Here is a 23,929-nt window from a genome sequence, read left to right as displayed (position 1 = left end):
AGTGAGAATTGAACATTTTAGTGATGTATAACTCATGTCAGACCAAGAGCACAGGCAGCTGAGTCACACCAGACTCCCGTGGAAAATGTATCTTACTAGAGTCTCAGTGCATAAAATTTGTGCACCGGGGGCAGGGGCTGTCCCTCAGCCCAGCCTGTACCCTCTCCAATCTGAGACACCTGAGGCGATGTGCAACTGCAGGTTCAGACCAAGAGTTGGACATCTCTCTCACAATCAAGGACTCCTGGCTCCCTACCACTCTCCTGCCTGCCTGCCTGATTGCCCCTACCCCAGACCCCTGCTAGCCTAATTGATGCCTAATTGATCCCCTGCTGGCCCATTCACTCTTACCTACCCTCCCCTGCTGACCTGGTCTTCAGCACATGCCCCCCATCTCCACAGGCCTGCTAACTCCCACCTTTTCTTTCTACAGGACTGCTTGCCTCCAACTCCCCCCCTGCTGGCCTGATCACCTCCAACTGAACCCCACTGATGGTCTGCTTACCCCCAATGGCCAAGCCCTCCAAAAGCTTGATCACTCACAACTGCTGATGCATCCTCACTTGATCACCCAAAACTGCCCTCCCCTCTTGGATTCTAACTGTCTTTACCTTGGCTCCACCACCATGGCTTAGTCCAGAAGAACAGCCAAAAGTCTCCTGGAAAGTCTGCAGTCTAATTAGCATATTACTCTTCTATTTGTATAGATAACTGGAAGAGAGCAAGGTCTCATATATAAGTATAGGAACTGTGATATTAAATAAAGGCAATTAACACTTGATTAATTTTATTTACATAAACTGTAAGATCAACACACACATATACCACCATAGATCGATCTCTAATCTCCATCTCCATCTCCATCTCCATCTCCATCTCCATCTCCTACTCCATCTCCATCTCCATCTCCATCTCTATCTCCATCTCTAACTCTAACTCTATCTCTACCTTATCTATATCTATATCTATATCTATATCTATATCTATATCTATATCTATATCTATATCTATGTATCTATCTATATATAAAACATCACATGTTGCATAAAGAAGTACAATATATTATGAAAGAGGTTTAGAAAAATAATGTATTAACTAATGATGAGTCCAGAAGTGATCAGGAAAACTCCTACTTAAAATCTTCTTTTATCATAAAGCCATTATATTAAAACAAGTGCTTTTAAGGTGGCTTGTTATGCAGAAATAACTGATACATAATAAAAGAAAAGAAAATTGAGATCAATTATAATAATATTATTTCCCCCATTTTAGGCATTTATACAAATATTTGAAGATGGCATTCAAATTATACTGTTAATAAAATTTATTTCAGATAACTGCATCAAAAGTGACTCCATGGAGATTCCCTTGTAGGTTACCAGAAGACCTTAAAAGAATAAGCATGTTTGTATAAAACCTATGACTGAATCACAGAACTGGACAGCAATCCAAGCTCTCTGATAAGTCATTCTTTCCTCACTTAAGTCCAAATGTGACATATTGATAGATCACATAGTTTATATAATAAGTGATAAATATGTTTCATTCCCTATTCCTTTGGTGGTTCAGGCACCTTTTAGAGTAGGAGGAGATGCTTCATTTAAATTAACAGAGGGAGCCCTAACAGGTTTGGCTCAGTGGATGAAGTGTCAGCCTGCAGACAGAAGGGTCCCAGGTTTGATTCTGGTCAAGGACATGTACCTTGGTTGTGGGCACATCCCCAGTGGGGAGTGTGCAGGAGGCAGCTGATTGATGTTTCTAACTTTCTAGCCCTCTCCCTTTCTCTCTGTAAAAACAAACAAACAATAAAATATATTAAAAATAAAATAAAATAACAGAGGGAATCATATTTGTAGGCTAAAATGAAAATTTTCAAGTGGAAGCAGTAAGATAGTTCAATAGGAAACATCAGTACACCAAACCAAACTCCTCAGTGATAAACCCCTAACACATGGACATCAACCTTACATGCATCAATGATTAACTTACACCATGAAAAAAGTAGTTTACATAGCAATAAATGTATGCCTAAAAGTTTTTCTTCCTTATACTTAAGTTCATCTCTGACTCTCAGGGCACATTATGTCAAATCATTAAAACCAGAATTGGAGACATGGACTTGATTGTCAGATTACTAATGACTATGGTAAGAATGTGGACACAAAGCTAAATAAGATACAAGATCCTAATGAAAGAGCACAGCCAGATGACCTCTTATAACACACAGTATATGTTAAAGTCTACATTTTCAGAAAGAGCAGATATGGTAGTGATCTCTGAAGAAATGATGTACCGAAAGGATTAAACTGTGCTCTCATATTTACTTCTTCTATGAAATGATAGAAATGGCTTTGGTGATCAAGTACAGTTTCTTTCCAAAGGTATATTACAACTACTCTTTCAGTAAAATGAAAGAAAAATTACTCAGCATGATAGATTTCATTTCAAAAGAAATTGTTCTTAAGATATCCATGTAGACTCATTTGATCAATGGGAATTTTCAAGTATTTCATCCAAGGTTTGAAATCATTTGGGAAAACAGAAAAAAACAACAAAGGCAAAGCTGTTTAGGTATCACTAAATCAAGAAATTAATAAAGTGATTCAATGAAATTATATAGAAATCATAGAAAAAGAAAATCCAGAATATGAACAGGGAGTAAATGCTGCTTCCATAACTAGATAAAACATCACAACATCTGGCTCAGAGGCTTTGAGTCCAACTGTCATGTGCATTTCTTCAACCCTAGCACAACTGGACCTTTTATAGCTACCATCCCAAGAAATCTTTGCAGGGCCCTCTTTATTTCTTTGTTCCTGAGACTGTAGATGAAAGGGTTCAGCATGGGTGTGACCACTGTGTACATCACTGAGGCTGTTGTATTAGAGTGTGAGCTCTGGGTAACAGCAGAACTGAGGTACACGCCTAAGGCTGTACCATAAAACAAGGAGACAACTGAGAGGTGAGATGCACAGGTAGAAAATGCCTTATACTTCCCCTGAGTTGATGGCATTCTACATATGGAGGACACTATCATAGAGTAAGAATAAAGGATACAAACAAAGGGACCACCACCCAAGAGCACAGCTCCAAAATACATCACCATGTTAGTAAGAAAGGTGTCAGAACAGGCGAGTTGGATCATCTGATTGAGTTCACAGAAAAAGTGGGGGATTTCCAACTCTGGACAGAAGGTCAGTTGCATCAACATTGAGCATTGTAACAAGGAATGCAGGGCACTTATGATCCAGGACACCAGAACCAGCAGTCCACAGAGCCGAGGGTTCATGATGACCATGTAGTGCAGGGGGTGGCAGATGGCCACAAGTCTGTCATACGCCATCACAGTCAGGAGGAAGTTGTCCGGTCCCAAAAATAGTACAAAAAAATACAACTGGGTGATGCATCCTCCATAGGTTATGGCTTTGTTTTGTGTCTGGATGTTCCATAGCATCTTTGGGACGATGGTAGAAGTGAAAAAGATGTCCACCGTGGACAAGTTGGAGAGGAAGTAATACATGGGTGTGTGGAGGTGGGAGTCTGAGCTGACAGCCAGGTTGATGAGCAGGTTTCCCAACACAGTGACCAGGTACATGGAGAAGAAAAGTCCAAATATGAGGGGCTGCAGTTCTGCTTCCTCTGATAATCCCAGAAGAAGAAATTCTGAAAATCCTGTGATGTTCCTCAGTTCCATTTGGTGGAGGTGACTACCAGGATATAGGAAAAGTGACATTTCCCAAAAAAGCATTAGTAACAACCATAAAAGCTGCCACCTATATTGTGGAATTAAGAAATTAATTTTCCAATTCGTTGTATGCATGGTCTACGTTAGGACATCTATAGTGCCATTTCTGATTAAATTTCCCTTTACATGTGAAGGCACATGAAGAATTCTTGGGTCTGACTCGATTCTTTCAATGTGAAAAATAAAAGTAAGAAAGCAATACATGAGCTGTAGGCTCAGCACGCTGACTATAGTTAATAATATTGTATTGTGTATTTGAATGCGTCTGGAGTGTAGATTTTAATTGTCCTTATCACAAGAAAAAATTGTAACTCTGTGTGGTGACAGATGTGAAGTGGACATTGTGGAGGACATATTGCAATAAGTGCAAATACAGAATCATTGTGTTGTTCTCCTGAAACTAAAATAATGTTTATGTCAATTGTACTTTTAATAAAACCTTTTTAAAGCAAAAGGCAAAAATCCAGTAAGACTGACTCACAGATTGGACCACATTAAATTTATAAACTTCATTCATTCTTCACAGAACATTTATACATATATAAAAGAACGAAATGGAAAAATGTTTGTGTAATACACTCCATTACTTTGTTAGGAAGAGTCCAATAAAAAAGAGAATAAGAATATATAATAAACAATATTGTGATAATCTGAAAGGTGACAGATGATTACTAGACTTGGTGTAGTAATCACATTTCTAATGTATATAAATGTTGACTTTCTATAGTGTACACCTGAAACTAATATATTATTTTATTCAAACTATACTTAAATAAACAAAAACAGAATAAAAACAGTTTGATAACACTATCAAAAGGAAAGAATTGTTAGTGTATAATACAGTGACAGTTATCTTGAATGTCCACTATATTTTAATTTAAAATAAATTAATTAATATACAAGTAAAGACAAAAGTTTCTGCAGACAAATTTTAATAATACTCTAAATGGCTTACAAATCCACAAATTTCATTACTCATTTTTATAAGTAATGAAATAATTACAAAGTGAATCTCATTACCTTACTCTTCTTCATCTACCAAATAAAATTTTAAATTATTAATAACCAGGGTAAGAGAACATACTGTGAGATGGATGACTCATGCACTGTGATTGCAAGAGTGTATTTGCAGCCTTCCTTGGTCTTGACCTTTCTCTCATTATGGAAACCTAGTCTAATATGCCTCATCATACAATGTTAAAAACGCTCTCACATCAATGTATATTCTTCCAAAGTTCAAATTTGTCTATTCCCTGTTAGTTAATAAAGTCCTTGAAATTACGTTCCACTTATGATGGAAGGACTTTATACCTCCCATGTCCTTTCTTAGCTTGTCTTCTATTGGTACCATTTATTTGTCAACATTGGATCTGCATTTTTGAGTGCAGTGTCACTTTCTTTGATCCTCATGAATAAGTACATTAGTGTAATAACAAAGCCAGCCGACAATCACAGTGATCACTGGTACCTGGGCTACGTTCTAAGGTAACTTCAAGTACAAGGTCTTGGCTTCCTATGTCTCTGATTCTCTCCTGCCATGTGTGTTGGGCTCTCAGACTCACCTGCATGGGAACTCAGAGAGGAAGGGTTCTTTGTGGAGGTCAAAATCTTTGCCTGGATGCTTGGTGAGCTCTGTCAAAGAGAAGACAACATGGAGTCAAGCATTGGTCTACCAGAGAGTTTTAGGACTTCAAAAGCTATAACCTCATTCTTTTAAAAAAAATAAAAAGTAAAGTCTGTACATGGTAAACGTTTGCAGTAGATTAGCTATTTATGTGCTCTGTGTCTGATCATTAGGCACTCTTACTTCTTGTTACTCTTACCTGTAAGCACAGGATTCCCCTGGGCACACTGGTCTGGACAGAATAGAAACTCTCCCTGCTGATTCTCTGTTCCCTGGAGATTAGGTAATATGCCAGGTGAGTGCAATTGTGATTAGTCCTTCATTAAATGCTCTGCTTCCTGATATCCACATCTTCCAGCATCTCTTCTCAACTCTGAGTTAAAGTTTCTAAATGAATGGATCTCAAGGGTATTATGCTCAGTGAAAGACAAATACCATGTAATTTCACATATATGTTGAGTCCAAAGAGCAAAAAATAAAATTGAAACATACTCATAGACATAGAGAGAGAACCGGGAGTTGTCAGATGAGAATGTGTTTGGGAGATTAGGAGAAGAAGGAAAAGAAGGGATTAAGAAACAAAATTGGTAGTTACAAATAGTCATACGCTGTATAGTACAGCATAGAGAGTATAGTCAATAACAAGGTAATGACTATTTATGTGGCCAGGTGGATACTGTAAAGTATATGATAGCCCAAGCATTATGTTGTGCTCCTGCAGCTAATAAAAAATATTGGAAGTTAACAGTGTTTAAAGTAAGTCTAATATTGAGAAATTTGTCTGACTTGACTTTTGGTCCATAGATTTATGGGGGAAACACAACCCCTGATATCTCTAGAAAATAACTATTTCCTTTTTTAAGAAATATGAGATATTTGTATCTTTTGTATAAAACTTTGGGCTCTATACTATTTGGCTTCATGACAGAACAATAAAAAATTTCATAGATATAGCACAAGTTAAGAATTGTCATTTAGTCCCTCACTATAAAATGTTTATTAAATATAAGAGTGATGTTTAGATTTTATGCAACATAACCCAGCTTAGCACATTATAAGAATTGGCAAATGTATGTTTTACCAACATGCATATTTTAAGGTAGTACATTTATACTAGCAAAGAACCTTCTACAATACATAAAACTGGACAGAGTGGGATTTAATGTTGTGCTCAAATGTATAAGCCAAGAAAGAAAAGGGGTTTTGATTGGCATCCATCAGGACACTTCCAGTTCTTGGTTCTAGTGCAGTGGTTCTCAAACAGAGATGACTTTGTCCCTGGGAATATTGTAATGTCTGAAGGAAGCCTGGTAAACACCTAAGATTCATAGGACAGCACCCAGCAGGAATAGTTATGCAGCTCCAAGTGTCAATAGTGAAAAGGGGAGAACATGTATTCTGGACCAGCACCTCTCTATTTTATAGGCAAACAGATCACCAAAGTTTGTAGTTCAAATTCAAATTCCAATTGATTAAATGCCGAGGGCGCCCAGAGACTGCATTTCTGACAGGCTCCCAGGTGATGTTGATGCTGCAGGTCCTCCTGGTCTGTGGACAGCACTTTGAGTAGGTGGGCTGTGGCTCTGTGTCAGTCTGGTGTAGGTAATTTTGTGTCTCCTCCACCAGGATTCTTCTGAGAATGTAATTTTGAAAGACAAGTTTTTTTGTTTTTTTTCACTCTAAAGAGAAGGATAAATTCTCTGTTTGATTCTTTTATATTATGGATCCTTGTGACATAAAAAAAATTCAAACCTGAAAAAGGCTTTGTAGTTGGCAGAATAAGGGCTCTAGCCAGGCTGAAGGACCCCACAGGTGTGCAAATCGGTGCAAGGCAACTCTAGTCTTCTATATTAATAAAAGCAGACAGCCAAACGACCTTCTGAATGTCCTTCTGGACAAAGCCACAGGGTCTGAGGCAGAGGCAGGTAGGGATAATCAGGCAGGCAGGGGAACAATTAGGGGCTATCAGGCTGGCAGGGTATGGCAGTTAGGGGGTGATCAGGCCAGTGGAGGAAGGCAATTGGAGGTGATATTGATGGCAGGGGGCGACAGGGCTTCCTCTTAAAATCCTCTTTTATCATAAAGCCATCATATTAAAACAAGAGCTTTTAAGGTGGCTTGTTTTGTAGAAATAACTAACAGATACAATAATAAAAGAAAAGAAAACTGAGATCAATTTTAACATTCTTTCCCCCAATTTAGGCATTTGTCCAGATATTTGAAGATGGTATTCAAATTATAGTATTAATAAAGTTTATTTCAGATAACTGCATCAAAAGTGACTCCATTGAGATTCCCATGTAGGTAACCAGAAGACCCTTAAAGAATAAGCATGTTTGTATAAAACCTATGACTCTGAATCACAGAACTGGACAGCAATTCAAGTTCTCTGGTGAGTCATCCTTTGTGCACTTATGTACAAATATGACATATTGATAGATCACATAGTGTATATAAAAAATGATAACACTTGGTTCACTCCCTATTTTTTTTTAGTGGTTAAGACAATGTTTATAATAGGAGGAGATGCTTCATTTAAAATAACAGAGGGATCTCTAACGGGTTTGGCTCAGTGGATGAAGCGTCAGTCTGCAGACTGAAGGGTCCCAGGTTCGATTTTGGTCAAGGAGATGTACTTTGGTTGTGGGCACATCCACAGTGGGGGATGTGTAGGAGGCAGCTGATTGATGTTTCTAACTTTCTATTCCTCTCCCTTTCTCTCTGTAAACAAACAAACAATAAAATATATTAAAAAATAAAATAAAATAACTGAGGGAATCCTATTGTAGGCTGCAATGAAAGTTTTCAAGTGGAAGCAGTAAGATAGTTCAATAGGAAACATCAGTACACCAAACCAAACTCCACCGTGATATATCCCTTACACATGGACATCAACCTTACATACATCAATGATTAACTTACACCATGAAAAAAAAATAGTTTGCATAGCAATAAATGTATGCCTAAAAATTTGCTTCCTTATACTTAGTCATCTCTGACTCTCAGGGCACATTATATCAAATCATTAAAACTAGAATTGGAGACATGGACTTGATTGTCAGATTACTAATGAGTATGCTAAGAATGTGGACACAAAGCTAAATAAGATACAAGATCCTAATGAAAGAACACAGCCAGATGATCTCTTATAACACACACTATATGTTAAAATTTACATTTTCAGAAAGAGCAGATATGGTAGTGATCTCTGAAGAAATGATGGACCAAAAGATTAAACTGTGCTCTCATATTTACTTCTTCTATGAAATGATAGAAATGGCTTTGGTGATCAAGTACAGTTTCTTTCCATAGGAATATTCCAACTACTCTTTCAGTAAAATGAAAGAAAAATTACTCAGTATGATAGATTTCATTTCAAAAGAAATTATTCTTTAAGATATCCATGTAGACTCATTTGATCAATGGGAATTTCCAAGTATTTAATCCAAAGTTGGGAATCAATTTGGGAGAGGATAAAACTACCAAAGACAAAGCTGTTTAGGTATGACAAAATCAAGAAATTAATAAAGTGATTCAATGAAATTATATAGAAATCATAGAAAAAGAAAATACAGAATATGAACAGAGAGTAAATTCTGCTTACACAACCAGAATAAATATCACAACATCTGGCTCTGAGGCTTTGAGTCCAGCTGTCATGTACATTTCTTCATCCCTAAGACAACTGGTCCTTTTATAGCTACTATCCCGAGAAATTTTTGCAGGGCCCTCTTTATGTCTTTGTTCCTGAGACTATAGATGAAGGGGTTCAACATGGGTGTGACCACAGTGTACGTCACTGAGGCTATTGTATTAGAGTGTGAGCTCTGGGTAACAGCAGAACTGAGGTACACGCCTAAGGCTGTACCATAAAACAAGGAGACAACTGAGAGATGAGATGCACAGGTAGAAAATGCCTTATACTTCCCCTGAGTTGATGGCATTCTACATATGGAGGACACTGTATTAGAGTAAGAATAAAGGATACAAACAAAGGGACCACCACCCAAGAGCACAGCTCCAAAATACATCACCATGTTAGTAAGAAAGGTGTCAGAACAGGCGAGTTGGATCATCTGATTGAGTTCACAGAAAAAGTGAGCGATTTTCAACTCAGGACAGAAAGACAGTTGCAACACCATTAAGCATTGTAACAAGGAATGCAGGACACTTATGTTCCAGGGCACCAGAACCAGAAGTCCACAGAGACGAGGGTTCATGATGACCATGTAGTGCAGGGGGTGGCAGATGGCCACATATCTGTCATAGGCCATCACAGTCAGGAGGAAGTTGTCCAGTCCTGCAAATAGTAAGAAAAAATACATCTGGGTGATACATCCTCCATAGGTTATTGCTTTTTTTTTTTTGTTTCTGGATGTTCCACAGCATCTTTGGGATGGTGCTAGAGGTGAAACAGATGTCTACCAAGGACAAGTTGGAGAGGAAGAAGTACATGGGTGTGTGGAGGTGGGAGTCTGAGCTGACAGCCAGGATGATGAGCAGGTTTCCCAACACAGTGATCAGGTACATGGAGAGGAAAAGCCCAAATATTAGGAGTTGCAGTTCTGCTTCCTCTGATAATCCCAGAAGGAGAAATTCTGAAAATCCTGTGATGTTCCTTAGTTCCATTTGGTGAAGGTGACTGACAGGATATAGGAAAAGTGACATTTCCCAAAACAAGCATTAGTAACAAAGCATAAAAGCTGCCATCTATATTGTACAATAAAGGTATTAATTTTCCAATTTGGTATATGGCATGGTCATTTTTAAGACATTCGTAGTGCCATTTCTCATTAGAATCTCCTTTTCCATGTGAAGGCACATGAAGTATACTTGGGTCTTACTCAATTCTGTCAGTGTGAAAAATAAAAGTAAGAAAGCAATGCATGAGCTGTAGGCTCAGCACGCTGACTATAGTTAATACTGTATTATGTATTTGAATGTGGCTAGAGTGTAGATTTTAATTGTCCTTATCACAAGAAAAAAAATATGACTATGTGTGGTGACAGATGTGAAGTGGACATTGTGGAGGACATACTGATATATGTGCAAACACAGACTCATTGTGTTGTTCTCCTGAAACTAAAATAATGTTTAGGTCAATCATACTTTAAATAAAACCTTTTTGAAGCAAAAGGAAAAAATCCAGTAGGACTCACTCATAGATTGGACCACATAAAATTTGTGAACTTCATTCATTCTTCACAGAACATTAATACAAATATATAAAAACGAAATGGTAAAAAGTTTGTGTAATAAACTCCATTACTTTGTTAGGAAGAAGCCAATGAGAAAGAAAATAAGAACATATAATAAACAGTATTGTAATAGTCTGATAGGTGACAGATGATTACTAGACTTGATGTAGCAATCATGTTTCTAATATATATGAGTGTTGAATCTCTATAATGTACACCTGAAACTAATATATTATTGTATACAAACTATACTTAAACAAATAAAAATAGAATAAAAACACTTCGATAACACTATCAAAAGCAAAGAACTTTTAGTGTATAATATAGTGACAGTTATATTGGATGTCAACTATATTTTAATTTAAAATAAATTAATATTCAAGTAAAGCCAAAAGTTTCTGCAGACATTTTCATAATACTCTAAATGGCTTACAAACCCACAAATTTCATTACTCATTCTTATAGGTAATGAAAAAATTACAAAGTGAATCTCATTACCTTACTCTTTTAATCTACCAAGTAAATATTTGAAATGTGAATAGCCAGGGCGAGAGAACATACTGTGAAATGGATGTCTCATGCACTGTGATTGCAAGGGTGTATTTGCAGCCTTCCTTGGTCTGGACCTTTCTCTCATGTATGGAAGCCTAGTCTAATATGCCCCATCATACAATGTTAAAAAAGTTCTCACATCAATCTATATTCTTCCACATTTCATAGCCTATTTGTCTATTCCTGTTAGTTGATAAAGTCCTTGAACTTATGTTCTACTACTACTGGAAGGACTTTACACCCCGAATGCTCTTTCTTAATGTGTTTTCTATTGGTACCATTTATTTGTCAACATTGGCACCTGAATTTCTGAGTGCAGTGTCACTTTCCTTTGGGCATCATGAATAAATACATTAATGTAATAGCAAAGCCAGCCGACAATCACAGTGATCACTGGTGCCTGGGATATGTTCTAAGTTAACTTAACGTACAAGGTCTTGGCTTTCCATGTCTCTGATCCTCTCCTGCCGTGTCTGTTGGGCTCTCAGACTCACCTGCATGGGAACTCAGAGAGGAAGGGTTCCCTTTGGAGGGAACCAAATCTTTGCTTGGATAGATGGTGATGCAGACCAGAGTTCTGTCCCAGAGAAGACAACAAGGAGTCAAGCATTGGTCTCCTAAAAAGATGTAAGACTTCAAAAGCAATAACTATGTCCCTTCCTGCCAAATATTGCATGTGCTGAGGGTTTGCAGTAGAGTTTCTATTTCTGTGCTCTGTGTCTGCTCATTAGGCACTCTTACTTCTTGTTATTCTTACCTGTAAGCACAGGATTCCCCTGGGCACACTGGTCTGGACAGAATCGATATTTTTCCTGCTGATTCTCTGCTCCCAGGAGACTATGTAATAAGCCAGGTGAGTGCAGTTGTGATTAGTACTTCATTAAACACCCTGCTTCCTGACATCTACATCTTCCAACAGCTCATCTCAACTCTGAGTTAAAGTTTCTAAATGAATGGATCTCGAGGGTATTATTCTCAGTGAAAGAAAAATACCATGTAATTTCACATATATGTTGAATCCAAAAAGCAAAAAATAAAATTGAAACAAACTCATAGACATAGAGAGAGGACTGGGAGTTGCCAGATGAGAAGCTGTTTAGGAGATTAGGAGAAGAAGGAAAAGAAGGGATTAAGACATAAAATTGGCAGTTACAAAATAGTCCTAGGCTGTATAACACAGCATAGAGAGTATAGTCAATAACAAGGTAATGACTACTTATGTGGCCAGGTGGATACTGAAAATATCAGGGTAACACTTTGTAAAGTATATGATAGTCTAAGCACTATGTTGTGGTCCTGCAACTATTTAAAACATATTGGAAGTTAACAGTACTTGAAGTAAGTCTAATATTGAGAAATTCATCTGACTGTTCTTTTGGTCCATAGATTTATGGGGGGAACACAACCCGTGATATTTCTAGAAAATAACTATTTCCTTCTTTAAGAAATATGAGATATTTGTACCTTTCGTATAAAACCCTGGGCTCTATATGATTTCTCCTCATAATAGAACAATTAAAAATTCAATAGATATAGCACTAGTTAAGAACTCCCATTTAGTTCCTCACTATAAAATGTTTATTAAATATAGGAGATACATTTAGATTTTATGCACCATAATCCAGCTTAGCACATTAATACAATTGGAAAATGTATGTTTAACCAACATGGTAAGAATACGGACATCAAGCTAAATCAGATACAGATGCTTCCCTGTCTCTGGGTCTGTTTTTGTTCATTAGTTTATGTTGTTCATTATTTCCCCTGGTTGAGTGAGATCATGTGATACAAGAAATACACTTATTAGAACTGAAAATGAGACAAGCAATAATGCTCATGCTGAGAGGCAAATGAATCAGTCTATAGTGAGTTTCTTCCTGTGAAAACAGTTCTTTTGAATCCCAATTTCAATGACTAACAGTTCCTTATGTGTGTATGTCAGCAATGATATTTCAGTTCTGGATTGTGGACAAATGGTGGCCATGCCAGTCTGACCCTCTCTGGTTTGGTCCTGGACAACCTGCAGTGACACACAGCTGTTGACTGCTAGTATGGCAAGGCCATGTCAGAGTCTTCCATCTCTGGACTGCTTCTTTTCTGTCTTCATCATTGGAACAGTCCTGTTAATTCCCGTCTGTTGCAGGAATCCACATGGTCTTGGAATTGTTTTCTGAAAATATTCAAACTTATTCTTGACCAAAAGTTAATAAAGGAATGTTTTCTATAAATTTGACTTGGGATCCTTTTTCATTTTTTCCCCAAATGATTTTCCTTTGGCTTGTTTTAACACCAAGTGTGTTTTTCATGGGTGTTTTTTTGTTTTGTTTTGTTTTAGCTATTAGCATTATAACTGAAAGTTAATTTTCTAAAGTACACATTTTCTAGATGTAATTTACTTACAGGATATTTTCCCTTACATGATATTCTTCTACTATCCCCCTTTTTTAATTTAAATATTAGGAGGCTTTGGAAATTTTATAATGTAGTCTTGATAGCTTTTACATTTTAATTTTTTGCACTAAAATATGACCGTTTTAGGTTCATTACATGTTATGCAATTTTACCATGAGATGAACTACCAATAAAAAATTTAGTTAACACTTTAAGAAACGCTTTTTGTCTAATATAATCAATTTTTCTATAATATTTGCTTATTTCCATTAGCCAATTTAAATTAGTCTCAAAACTTGACTAGTATTTTACTATCATATTTAATACTCTAAGAACAATCTTATTTTACCCTGTAAATATTAGTGGGAAGGATTATCTGCCTTTTTGAGTAGGTACTGGTACTAGGCTGGATTTAGATATCAACAATACACTTCCCCACACCATGGGTACAAGACAACTCAAACAATTCTTATTGTAGTGAGAGGACAGCTGCTGCCGGTTAATTGTCTATCTGTTACCTGGGTCCTGATGTGAGCTGTGCATGGGAAGCAAAGCAGCCATCGAGGCAGGAGACCTCCCTCAAAGGGGGTGAGGGTTTAGGCCCCTGTAAAGCTGGTGGGTGAGGGTCTGTGCCCCACCTCTTTTGACCCCCAAGTTCTCTCCTGATGGCCACTCTCTGTGCCTGTCTTAGGTTGTTCCTTCCCTGAGAAATCTTACCCATCTCTAACCAATCACCTTCCAGTGCTAAACAGGGTGATATGAGGTTCAGTTCTGTCTCCTTGGTAGCCTATGCTCCCATGGCCTCCATGCCCAGCACCTGCCTTGGGATCCCCTCGCCTTAATATTCAGATGCTGAAGAATCATCTCACATTGGTCCAGCTGCTTCACAAATTTGGCCTCTGCACTAGATTGGGTCTCCGATTCTTCCCAGAGTTCACAGAGCTCCTTTCCAAGATGCTTTGACAGAAGCTGGGTTAGCTGCTTGATAGCTTCCTCTTCTCACCTATATTTTTCTTCTTTGGGGATGTTATCTGCTGGTGCTATGTCCCCAAGGATGCAATCTGTCATATTGTGAAACAGGGCTAGAGGTATACATCTGTCTTTGTTCAAATGATCATCTTTGGTTACCAGAGCCATAATTGCCATCCTGTACAGATGATCTGATACCCTCTATGGAATCTCAACATTTCTGTACCCCCAGTCAGTCCTTGGGAATCTCGGGAGCTGCCTCACCACCTGCAGGAAATTCAGAAGGTTCAGAGCCCCAGACAGCCACAGAGGAGGCCAAAGCCATGAGGCCATGGATCAGAAGGGGTAGAGTGTCACTAAGGTTGATTTGAAGCTACTCTTTTTAACCTGACTTATTATCCCTTCGGTCTTTCCATGTTGTCATTTTTCACATTCTTAGTTTTGTTTCTAGGTAAGTGGGTATCAATGCACATACCTCTGTGGAAATTCCAAATATGAGCAAAGCAGGTGATGTCCCTGCTCTTTTGGATCATCCTAATATATAAAAATCCAGGCACCGTCATGACTGAAACAATCAGATATATGACTGAACAGGAGGCTGCATGGGGCGACAAGGCTAGCAGGAATGTTAGTGAGGAACAACCAAATAACTGAACAGCAGGCTGTGTGGGGCAACTAGGCTGGCAGGGAGGTTAGTGAGGAACAACCAAATGACTGAACAGCAGGCTGTGTGGGGCAACCAGGCCTGCAGAGGGGGCAGTTGGAAGTGACCAGGCCAGCAGGGGAGACTGTAAGGAGCGACCAGGCTGGCAGGGGGGGCAGTTAGGAGCCAATGGTCCTGGATTGTGAGAGGGAGTTCCCACTGCCAGTTTAGGCCTGATCCCTCTGATAGGGTCTAAACCAGCAGGCAGACATCCCCCAAGGGGTCTGGATTGGAGAGGGTGCAGGCTGGGCTGAGTGGACCCCCCCAACCCCAGCACGCCTTGCATGAATTTTGTTCAACAGGTCTCTAGGACAGTACAGCAGTGAAGACAGAGAACAATGAAATAAATGTGTGTTTGAAATAATGTCCCCAGAAAGAATCATGTGGAGAAGACTGTTCAGTATAAATAGATAGAACTGTCATGGTGTGGCAGGATTTACAAAGCATGGTCTGGTCTGCAGGGGTTTTGCTTGTTGGATGAAGACTAGAATCAGGACCACAGTGTACCAGCTGGGTGTGTCACAAAAGAGAGCAAAACCCAACACCCAAGAAATAATAGAGAAGATGCCACATCAGAAAAGGAAGAAGGGGGCTAACCTCATCCCCTATCACACTATGTAAAAATGAGCTGGTCAAATAATTATGAAATAGGTACAGAAAATAAAAGTCTTCTACTACTGACATTAAAAATAAAATGCCCAACATCTGTTTCACTTCATATTTTCTTCTGTGAAGTGTTGGTTTATCCCTTTGCTTTGGGTGTACAATATGTACAGTGACACTGTAAAGATATCACCTCTTTTGTCCTTTAGACATGTTTATTTTGGTTCTCTTATTATTTTGTTTGGCAACATATTTGCCAATGATACATCTGATAGGGGATTAATCTCCAAAATATATAGGGAACTCATACAACTTAACAAAATGAAGACAAACAATCCAATTACAAAATAGTCAAAGGACTTAAATTAGACACTTCTTCAAAGTGGATATACAGAAAGTCAAGAGACATATGGAAAAATGCTCAAAGTCAATAACCATCAGAAAGATGAAAATCAAAATGAAAATGAGATTTCACCTCACACATTTTTTATAATTATATAACAAAGCAATTGAAACTTATGTGCCCTTTCTTGAATTACAAATAAATGAATCTATGCAGTTTGTACTTGTAATTTTTGCTTAAATCCTTTAATTCAGCAAATTTTGCATGTTGAACATGTTCAGTTTATGTTATATTCCAATAAATTATTTTTAAAAGCCTGTTCAATTTAATTAAAAAGTTCAGGACAAAAAAAATCAATATATAAATATCTATTGAATTTAAATAATAAACTGTGAGAATAGAAATTAAGAACATAATTCCATTTCCAATTGTATCAAAAAAGAAGGAAATACCTGGAAATAAACTATAAATCATTGTTTAAATATATTGATAAAGGCAAAAGTAAATGGAAAGATATTCTGAGTTTATAGAATGGAAGAATTAATGTTGTTAATGTCCATATTAGTATAGGCCCAAAGTGGCATCACTTGAGCTAAAAGCCTATGATGCCAAATCTAAATTTCATGCTAGACTAAATGGAAGTTTCAGAAGCTTAATATTAGACAACCAGTCTTGAATTTTCTGGTCAAACACCAGTAAGATAATCTGTCATATGGACCCTGCATATCCTCCACAGAATGAAGAGGGAATCTGTATGATGGAAATACTTCCTCCCCTCCTTTCCCCCAAAGAAAACATGTTATGGCTTCCAAATAATCTGTTTTCCCCATTGTTAATAGCTCTTTGTCCATCCATCCTTCTTATGAAAATATTGTATTTTGTATATCCCCTCAGAGCTCCCTTTTAGTTGCCAGATAGGATGCTACCTGATTCATGAATCACTTAATAAAGACAATTAAATCTGTAAATTGACTTGGTTGAATTTTTATTTTTAATATATGCAAAGTGCTAAGTAGATACAATACAATCTCCATCAAAATTCCAATGTCATTCCCCCCCCCCCCCCCCCAGAAAAATAGAACAAACCTAAAATTTGTGTGGAACTGCATAAGACCCTGATTAACCAAAGCAATTCTGAGAAAGAAAACAAAGCTGGAGGCAACCCATTCCCTGATTTCAAACTATATTCGAAAGCTATCGTAATGAAAGCACTATAGTACTGGCATAAACACAGACACATAGATCAACAGAAAAGAACAGACAGCCAAGAAATAAACCCACACACATAAGGTCATTAATTTCGGAGAAAGGAACCAAGCATGTGAAATGAGGAAAGGACAGTATCTGCAGTTAACTGTGCTTAGAAAACTGGACAACCACATGCAAAAGAATGAAACTGGGTCACTATTGTAAGGGTTCAGAATGAGTCACCCCAAGACATGTACTTGGATTATTTTTGAGCTGAAGGCATCTGAGACCATGAGAGTCCAAGAGAAACTTTTACCTCTCCCTTAAAGAATTTAAATTTGGGGCCTTTCCCATAATAAGTGTTATCCCCCTCCTTTTTAATTAAGAGATAATATGCAAATTGACCCTCACACAAGATGGCTGCCCCCATGTGGTCAAAGTTGGCCCCCACAAGATGGCAAGCAGGAGAGGGTAGTTGTGGGAGATCAGGCCTGCAGGGAAGGACAGTTGGGGGTGACCAGGCCTGCAGGGGAGGGCAGTTAGGGATGACCAGGCTTGCAAAGGATTACAATTAGGGGCAACCAGGCTGGTAGTGGAGGGCAGGTGGGGGTGACTGGGCCAGCAGGAGAGGGCAGTTGGGGGTGACTGAGCCTGCAGAAGAAGGCAGTTGGGGGTGACTGAGCCAGCCAGGGAGTTCAGATGGGGTTGACTGGGCTGGCAGGGGAGGTCAGTTGGGGCTACCAGGCCAGCAGGGGAGGGCAGGTTGGGGATGTTTGGGTCAGCAGGGGAGGACAGTTGGGGGCAATGGGGACCTTAGGGAGAAATTAGGCATTGATGAGGCTGGCAGGGAAGTAGTTAAGGGGTGATCAGGCTGGCAGGCAGGTGAGCAGTTGGGAGCCAGCAGTCCCTGATTTGAGAGGGATATCTGACTGCCAGTTTAAGCCAGATCCCTTTAGGAACCCTGTGGGATGGGGCCTAAACTGGCAGTCGGACATCCCTTGAGGGGTCCCATATTAGAGAGGGTGCAGGATGGGCTGAGGGACACCTTTGACCCCTCAGTGCACATATTTCATGCACCAGGCCTCTAGCCAGAGATTACCCATACATAGGGCAGGGCAAATTTCTAATTACTGAACATCTGCTCTTCTCATTGTCCTGCAATGTTCTTCCCCCCTTCTAAATCCTCAAGAGCTTTTACCTCATCTCTAGCTCAAAATGTCAGATATATACTACCTCACTGCTCTCCCTGACTCTGAACTGCTCATGTATGTTTCCAAGTAAATGTCACTGGGAGATAGTTATTTGATAATCAAGTTTTGCCAGTAACTATGGGAGCATTTCTGGATGCTCAGCTAAATACAACATTGAAACCTGGACATTAGGTATAAAATACAGTAGCATTTTTGACTAACATTTGTTTCAAATATATCCATCACAAATAATAATTTTGCCACACTCATGACATAGTTACTACATAAGCACTCATGTTACTGTCACCCAATAAGTTGCCTTTTTATGTTAAATTCAATGATTTTATTTTGAAATAATTAACATGTGAAATTTTATTTTTAATTAGAAGCATTTTTAAATAAGCAAAGGGAGAAACTTCACATTAGACAATAGATATATCTAGGGAGCAAAGTTTATTTGGAATTACACACAGGAACAGACATAGAATTTGTGTAATACTTACACAAGAATTAACATGTTATAAAGTTCCCCTTTTGAAAACACTGAGTAGCCTAGAAAACTAACCACATAAATGACCCTGCTTTTCCTTCCACTGCCTCAATTCCTGTTCTTAGTTTTTAAGTAAAATCAAACTCAAAATATATAAAGTACTGATACAACTCAACAAAAGGAAGATAAACAGCCTAATCAGAAAATTGATAGAATACCCAAATAGACATTTCAAAGAACACAGAAATGGCCAACAGTCATATGAATAAATCCTCAAAGGCACTATTCATCAGAGAGATGCAAATTAGACCAAAATGAGGTGCCTCTTCATACCTGCAATAATGGCTACTACCAATCAATCAACTAACAACAAATGCTTGTAAGGATGTGAAGAAGTAGGAACCCTAGTACACTGCTGGTGAGTAGATTGGTACAGTGTGGAGTTTCCTCAAAAAAAATTAAAAATGGAACTGCCATTTGACCTAGTGATCCCACTTCTAAGAATATAACCTAAGACTTCTGAAACACTAATCAGAAGGAATATGTGTACCTCTATGTTCATAGCAGCATTATTTACAATAGATAAGATCTGGGGACAGCCCAAGTGCCCATCTGTTGAAGAATGTATTAAAAGAAACACCAAAACGGTGGTACATTTACATAATGGAATACTATGAAGTGGTAAAAAAAAAAATGATCTCTTTCCCTTTGAAATAGCACGGAGGTGCCTAGAGATTATTATGCTCAGTGAAATAAGTCCATCTGAGAAAGACAAGTATCACATGATCACACTTATACGTGAAATCCATGAACAAAATTGCCAAACAAAATAGATCCAGAGACATGGAAGCATGCAACAGATTGTGGGTCCTCAGAGGAAATTGGGCAGTGGGAAAGGAAGGGAAAATACAAACCAAAGAACTTATATGCATATATGAATAACCCATGGACAGAGATAATAGTGAGGCAAAGGCCTGGGATGTGGGGGAGGTTCAGGAGAGGGGAGGAGTGAGGTCATTGGGGGGAAAAAAGGAGGACATCTATAATACTTTCAATAATAAAGATACATTTTAAAAAAGCAAACTCATAAAACCATAGCCATCCTGTCCTTAGACCCCAAAAGAGGCAGAGTCCTTCAGCCCAAGTCCATTTCTCTCTCTCTCATTCACACACACATGCATACACACAGATTCCCTTGTGGCTTATGGGAGTATATTACCTGTGAGTAATAAATCTTATGTTTTCATAGTTCCGTGATGGTTGTTGTAATTATCAGAAGGAACACAAGAGTCCATCCACCTAGGACTTTGACTCTGGTCTCAATCCCCAGGAGAGGGTATGAAATAGGAGGCATGCAGGAGGAACAGTAGTAGGAACGAGGCTGGTTGTCAGGATTCCTATCCTATTTCATCACTATCAATAGCCTGAGAATTACAGGGAACAATAATAAAATCTGTAATATCAGGGAAAGCAGTTAAGGTAGCAATGTAGAGAGAATGAGGGACAGCTGGGGAAAACTGAGGTTTCAGATTTTGTGGAATAAAATTATATATAATGGATTAGGTAGCCAAGTGTTGTTATTCTACATGAGTAATACCACTCATTTCTATTCTACCTACAAAATAAGAAAAAAATTACTTACAATGAGATATGTCATTTGAGAAGAAATTATTCTGAAGGCATCAAAGTTTCTAGTGAAATAAATGAAAACTTCTCACAATTTCTGACCAAAGTTGGAAAAAACTTTGTAAAGGTTAAAAAAGGACAAAGGGAAAAATTGTCTCTATAACAGACAAGACAGAAAGCTTAGTAAAATGGTTCCTTAAAATGTACAGAGAAGTTGAAGCAAACAAAGGAAATTCAAGGACAGAAATAAAGGGAGCAAGTCTGGCCTGGCCTGTGTTTCTCAGTGGGTGGGCATTGGCCCATGAACCAGGAGGTCAATGTTGAATTTCCGGGCAGGGCACATGCCCAGGTAGTGGGCTGGATACCAAGGAGGGGATATGCAGGAGGCAGCCAATCAGTAATTTTCTCTCATCATTGATGATTTTTTTAATCTCTCTCTCCCTCACCATTCCCCTCTGACATCGACAAAAATATAGTTAAAATTATAAAGGAGCAAGTATGAAAAACATAATGTGATTAAAGAGTCACAATTTTTGGATTTTAGTTCTGTAGACCCAATACCAAGGACACTTTTTACTCCCAAATGATTGTCCCCTTTTTACCTGCCACCCCAAAGATTCTTTTCAGAGCCCTCTTTATGTCTTTGTTCCTGAGACTGTAGATGAAAGGGTTCAGCATGGGTGTGACCACAGTGTACATCACTGAGGCTACTGCACTTGAGTATGAGCTGTGGGAAGCAGCAGAGCTGAGATGCACTCCTATGCTTGTTCCATAAAATAAGGACACAACTGAGAGGTGAGAGGTACAAGTAGAAAATGCCTTATATTTCCCCCGAGTTGATGAGATTGCACATATGGAGGACACTATCTTAGAGTAAGAGTAAATGATACCAGCAAGGGAACCACCACCCAGCAACACAATAACAAAATACATCACCATGTTATTAAGAAAGGTGTCAGAACAGGCAAGTTGGACCACCTCTTTGAGTTCACAAAAAAAGTGGGGTATTTTCAAGTCTGTACAGAAGGACAATAGCCACACAATCAAACTTTGTGAGAAGGAATTCAGGGCACTCATGATCCAAGACATTAGAACCAGAAGTCTACAGAGTCGGAAGTTCATGATGTCCATATAGTGCAAGGGGTCACAGATGGCCACATACCTGTCATAGGCCATCACAGTTAGAAGGAAGATATCCAGTCCTGCAAAAAGTAGAAAAAAATACATCTGTGTGATGCAGCCTTCATAGGTGATGGCTTTGCTCTGTGTCTGGATGTTCACAAGCATCTTTGGGACAGTGGTGGAGGTGAAACAGATGTCCACCAAGGACAGGTTGGAGAGGAAGAAGTACATGGGCGTGTGGAGGTGGGAGTCTGAGCTGACAGCCAGAATGATGAGCTGGTTTCCCAACACAGTGATCAGGTACATGGAGAGGAAAAGTCCAAATATGAGGGGCTGCAGTTCTGGGTCGTCTGAAAATCCCAGGAGAAGAAATTCTGACACTCCTGTAAGATTCCCTGGTTCCATGAGGTGGGGGTGACTTCCAAGAAAGAAGAAAGATTCATGAAGACTTTTCATACAATCTAGTGTTACTCCCCTGGCTCCAATGCTACAGTGTGTCTCCCGCAGTCAAAAAATTAGATTTAGTATTTTGGTCTGGATTTACTTGCATCTAGGACCTTCCTGTGTCATTTCAGAGTAGGAATTTTTGTTCCAATCTACTTTTTCCCTAAGATGTCAGGTATACTGTAGTTTTAATGAGAAAATTTTCATGCATTTCAGGAATATGAATTGAGTGCTGACAGTGGTTTTAGCACTGTCTGGGCTGTAAGTAGAGGGTGCAGAAGAACAAAGTCCCTACAACTCCATATGGGGAAAAATATATAAGCAAATAATAGAAATATGTGAATACTAGTCAATGGTCAAAGCTGAGAACACCTAGTTTAGATCAGCACTTCTCCAATTTCAATGTTCCTATGCAGTCCCAAGGATTCTGGCTCAAATGCAGAATTTGATGCAGCAGCTCCGGAGAGCTCAGAAACTCTGCATTTCTGACAGGTTCCTTGGTGGTGTGGTGCTGAAGTTCCTGGCCTGAGGACCACTCTCTGAGTGGAAAGGCTGTGGTTCTATGTTAGAGTTGGCTGCAGGTAGTTTTAGGTTTTTGATGCAAGTATTGTCTTTGCATGGAGTTTTAAGGAATAGTTATTCACTCAATCTAGAGGCTATGATGAAATATTTGTTTCTGTTATATAAGAGCCCTTGAGTGACAAAAGTAATACTGAAATATGATTTGATGTAGGTAGAATAAGAACATCTAAAAGATATCCACATTCCAATTCCCAGTACTTTTAAATATGTTATTTTTATAGCAAGGGAAAATTAGGGTAGCAGATGGAACAGGGTTGTTAATTGGCTGACTTCATTTTATTTTTTTTTTAAATATCTTTTTTATTGGTTCCAGAGAGGAAAGGAGAGGGAGAGAGAGTTGGAACCATTAATGATGAGAGAGAATCATTGATCAGCTGCCTCCTGCATGCCCCTATTTGGGATGGAACTCACAACCCAGACATGAGCTCTTTTTTTTTCTTTAATCATTTATTGTTTATAGTATTACATATGTCTCCTTTTCCCCCATTGACCTCTTCCTGGCACTCCCACATTCTGGGACCCTTCACTCTTCAGGCCTATGCTGACGTCACTAAGCAAAACTAGAGAGGGCGCTAACTTTTAATAGAAGATGAACCCGGATTATCCAGGTGGAACTAAGGTAAACACAATAGTCCTCTAGATGCAAAAGGAGAGGCAAGATGAAAATATACACTACTGATTATATTTTAAATATTTTTTTTTATTAATTTCAGAGAGGATGGGAGAGGGAGATAAGAGATAGAAACATCACTGATGGGAAGGAATCATTGATTGGATGCCTCTTGCGAACCCTCTACCAGGAATCGAGCCCACAACCCCAGCATGTGCCCTTGAGTGAAATCGAACCCAGAACCCTTCAGTCCACAGGCTGATGTTCTGTCCACTGAGTCAAACCAGCTAGGGCTACACTACTGGCTTTGATGAGGGAGGAAGGGGCCTGAGTCAAGAATGCAGGTGGTCAGCAATGCAGACTGGAATTGGGAAGAAGACAGATTGTCCCCTGAGCCTCCAGAAGGAACCCATTCCTGTGCACATCTTGATATGAGATTCATTTCAGGCTTCTGGCACCTGGGCCTGTATATATATATATATATGTTCACTTTCAACAAAGCCTGCAGCAATGTTTTACAGCAGCAATGGAAATCTCATGGAGCAATTT

At 38.8% G+C, this 23,929-nt stretch overlaps 2 protein-coding genes across 2 annotated transcripts; both read right to left on the bottom strand.

Annotated features, from left to right (window-relative positions):
• Positions 1-2,725: 2,725 nt before the first annotated feature.
• Positions 2,726-3,694, bottom strand: LOC311622607 (olfactory receptor-like protein OLF4; the record flags this gene model as incomplete). The annotated part of the gene is made up of 1 exon (XM_084883864.1): positions 2,726-3,694. One exon carries the CDS (start codon positions 3,692-3,694, stop codon positions 2,726-2,728), a length of 969 nt encoding a protein of 322 aa, XP_084739990.1.
• A 5,331-nt stretch (positions 3,695-9,025) lies between these two features.
• Positions 9,026-22,149, bottom strand: LOC311622606 (olfactory receptor-like protein OLF4; the record flags this gene model as incomplete). Its single annotated transcript, XM_084883863.1, has 2 exons — positions 9,026-9,629; positions 21,785-22,149. The coding sequence occupies 2 exons, from the start codon at positions 22,147-22,149 to the stop codon at positions 9,026-9,028; spliced, it is 969 nt and encodes a 322-aa protein (XP_084739989.1).
• Between the last annotated feature and the right edge of the window lie 1,780 nt (positions 22,150-23,929).

Source organism: Pipistrellus hanaki, assembly GCF_964339955.1.
Source record: "Pipistrellus hanaki genome assembly, chromosome: 5".
Lineage (NCBI taxonomy): Eukaryota > Metazoa > Chordata > Mammalia > Chiroptera > Vespertilionidae > Pipistrellus > Pipistrellus hanaki.
Note: the sequence above shows the minus strand (reverse complement) of the source record. Positions and strands in the feature narration are given on the sequence as shown.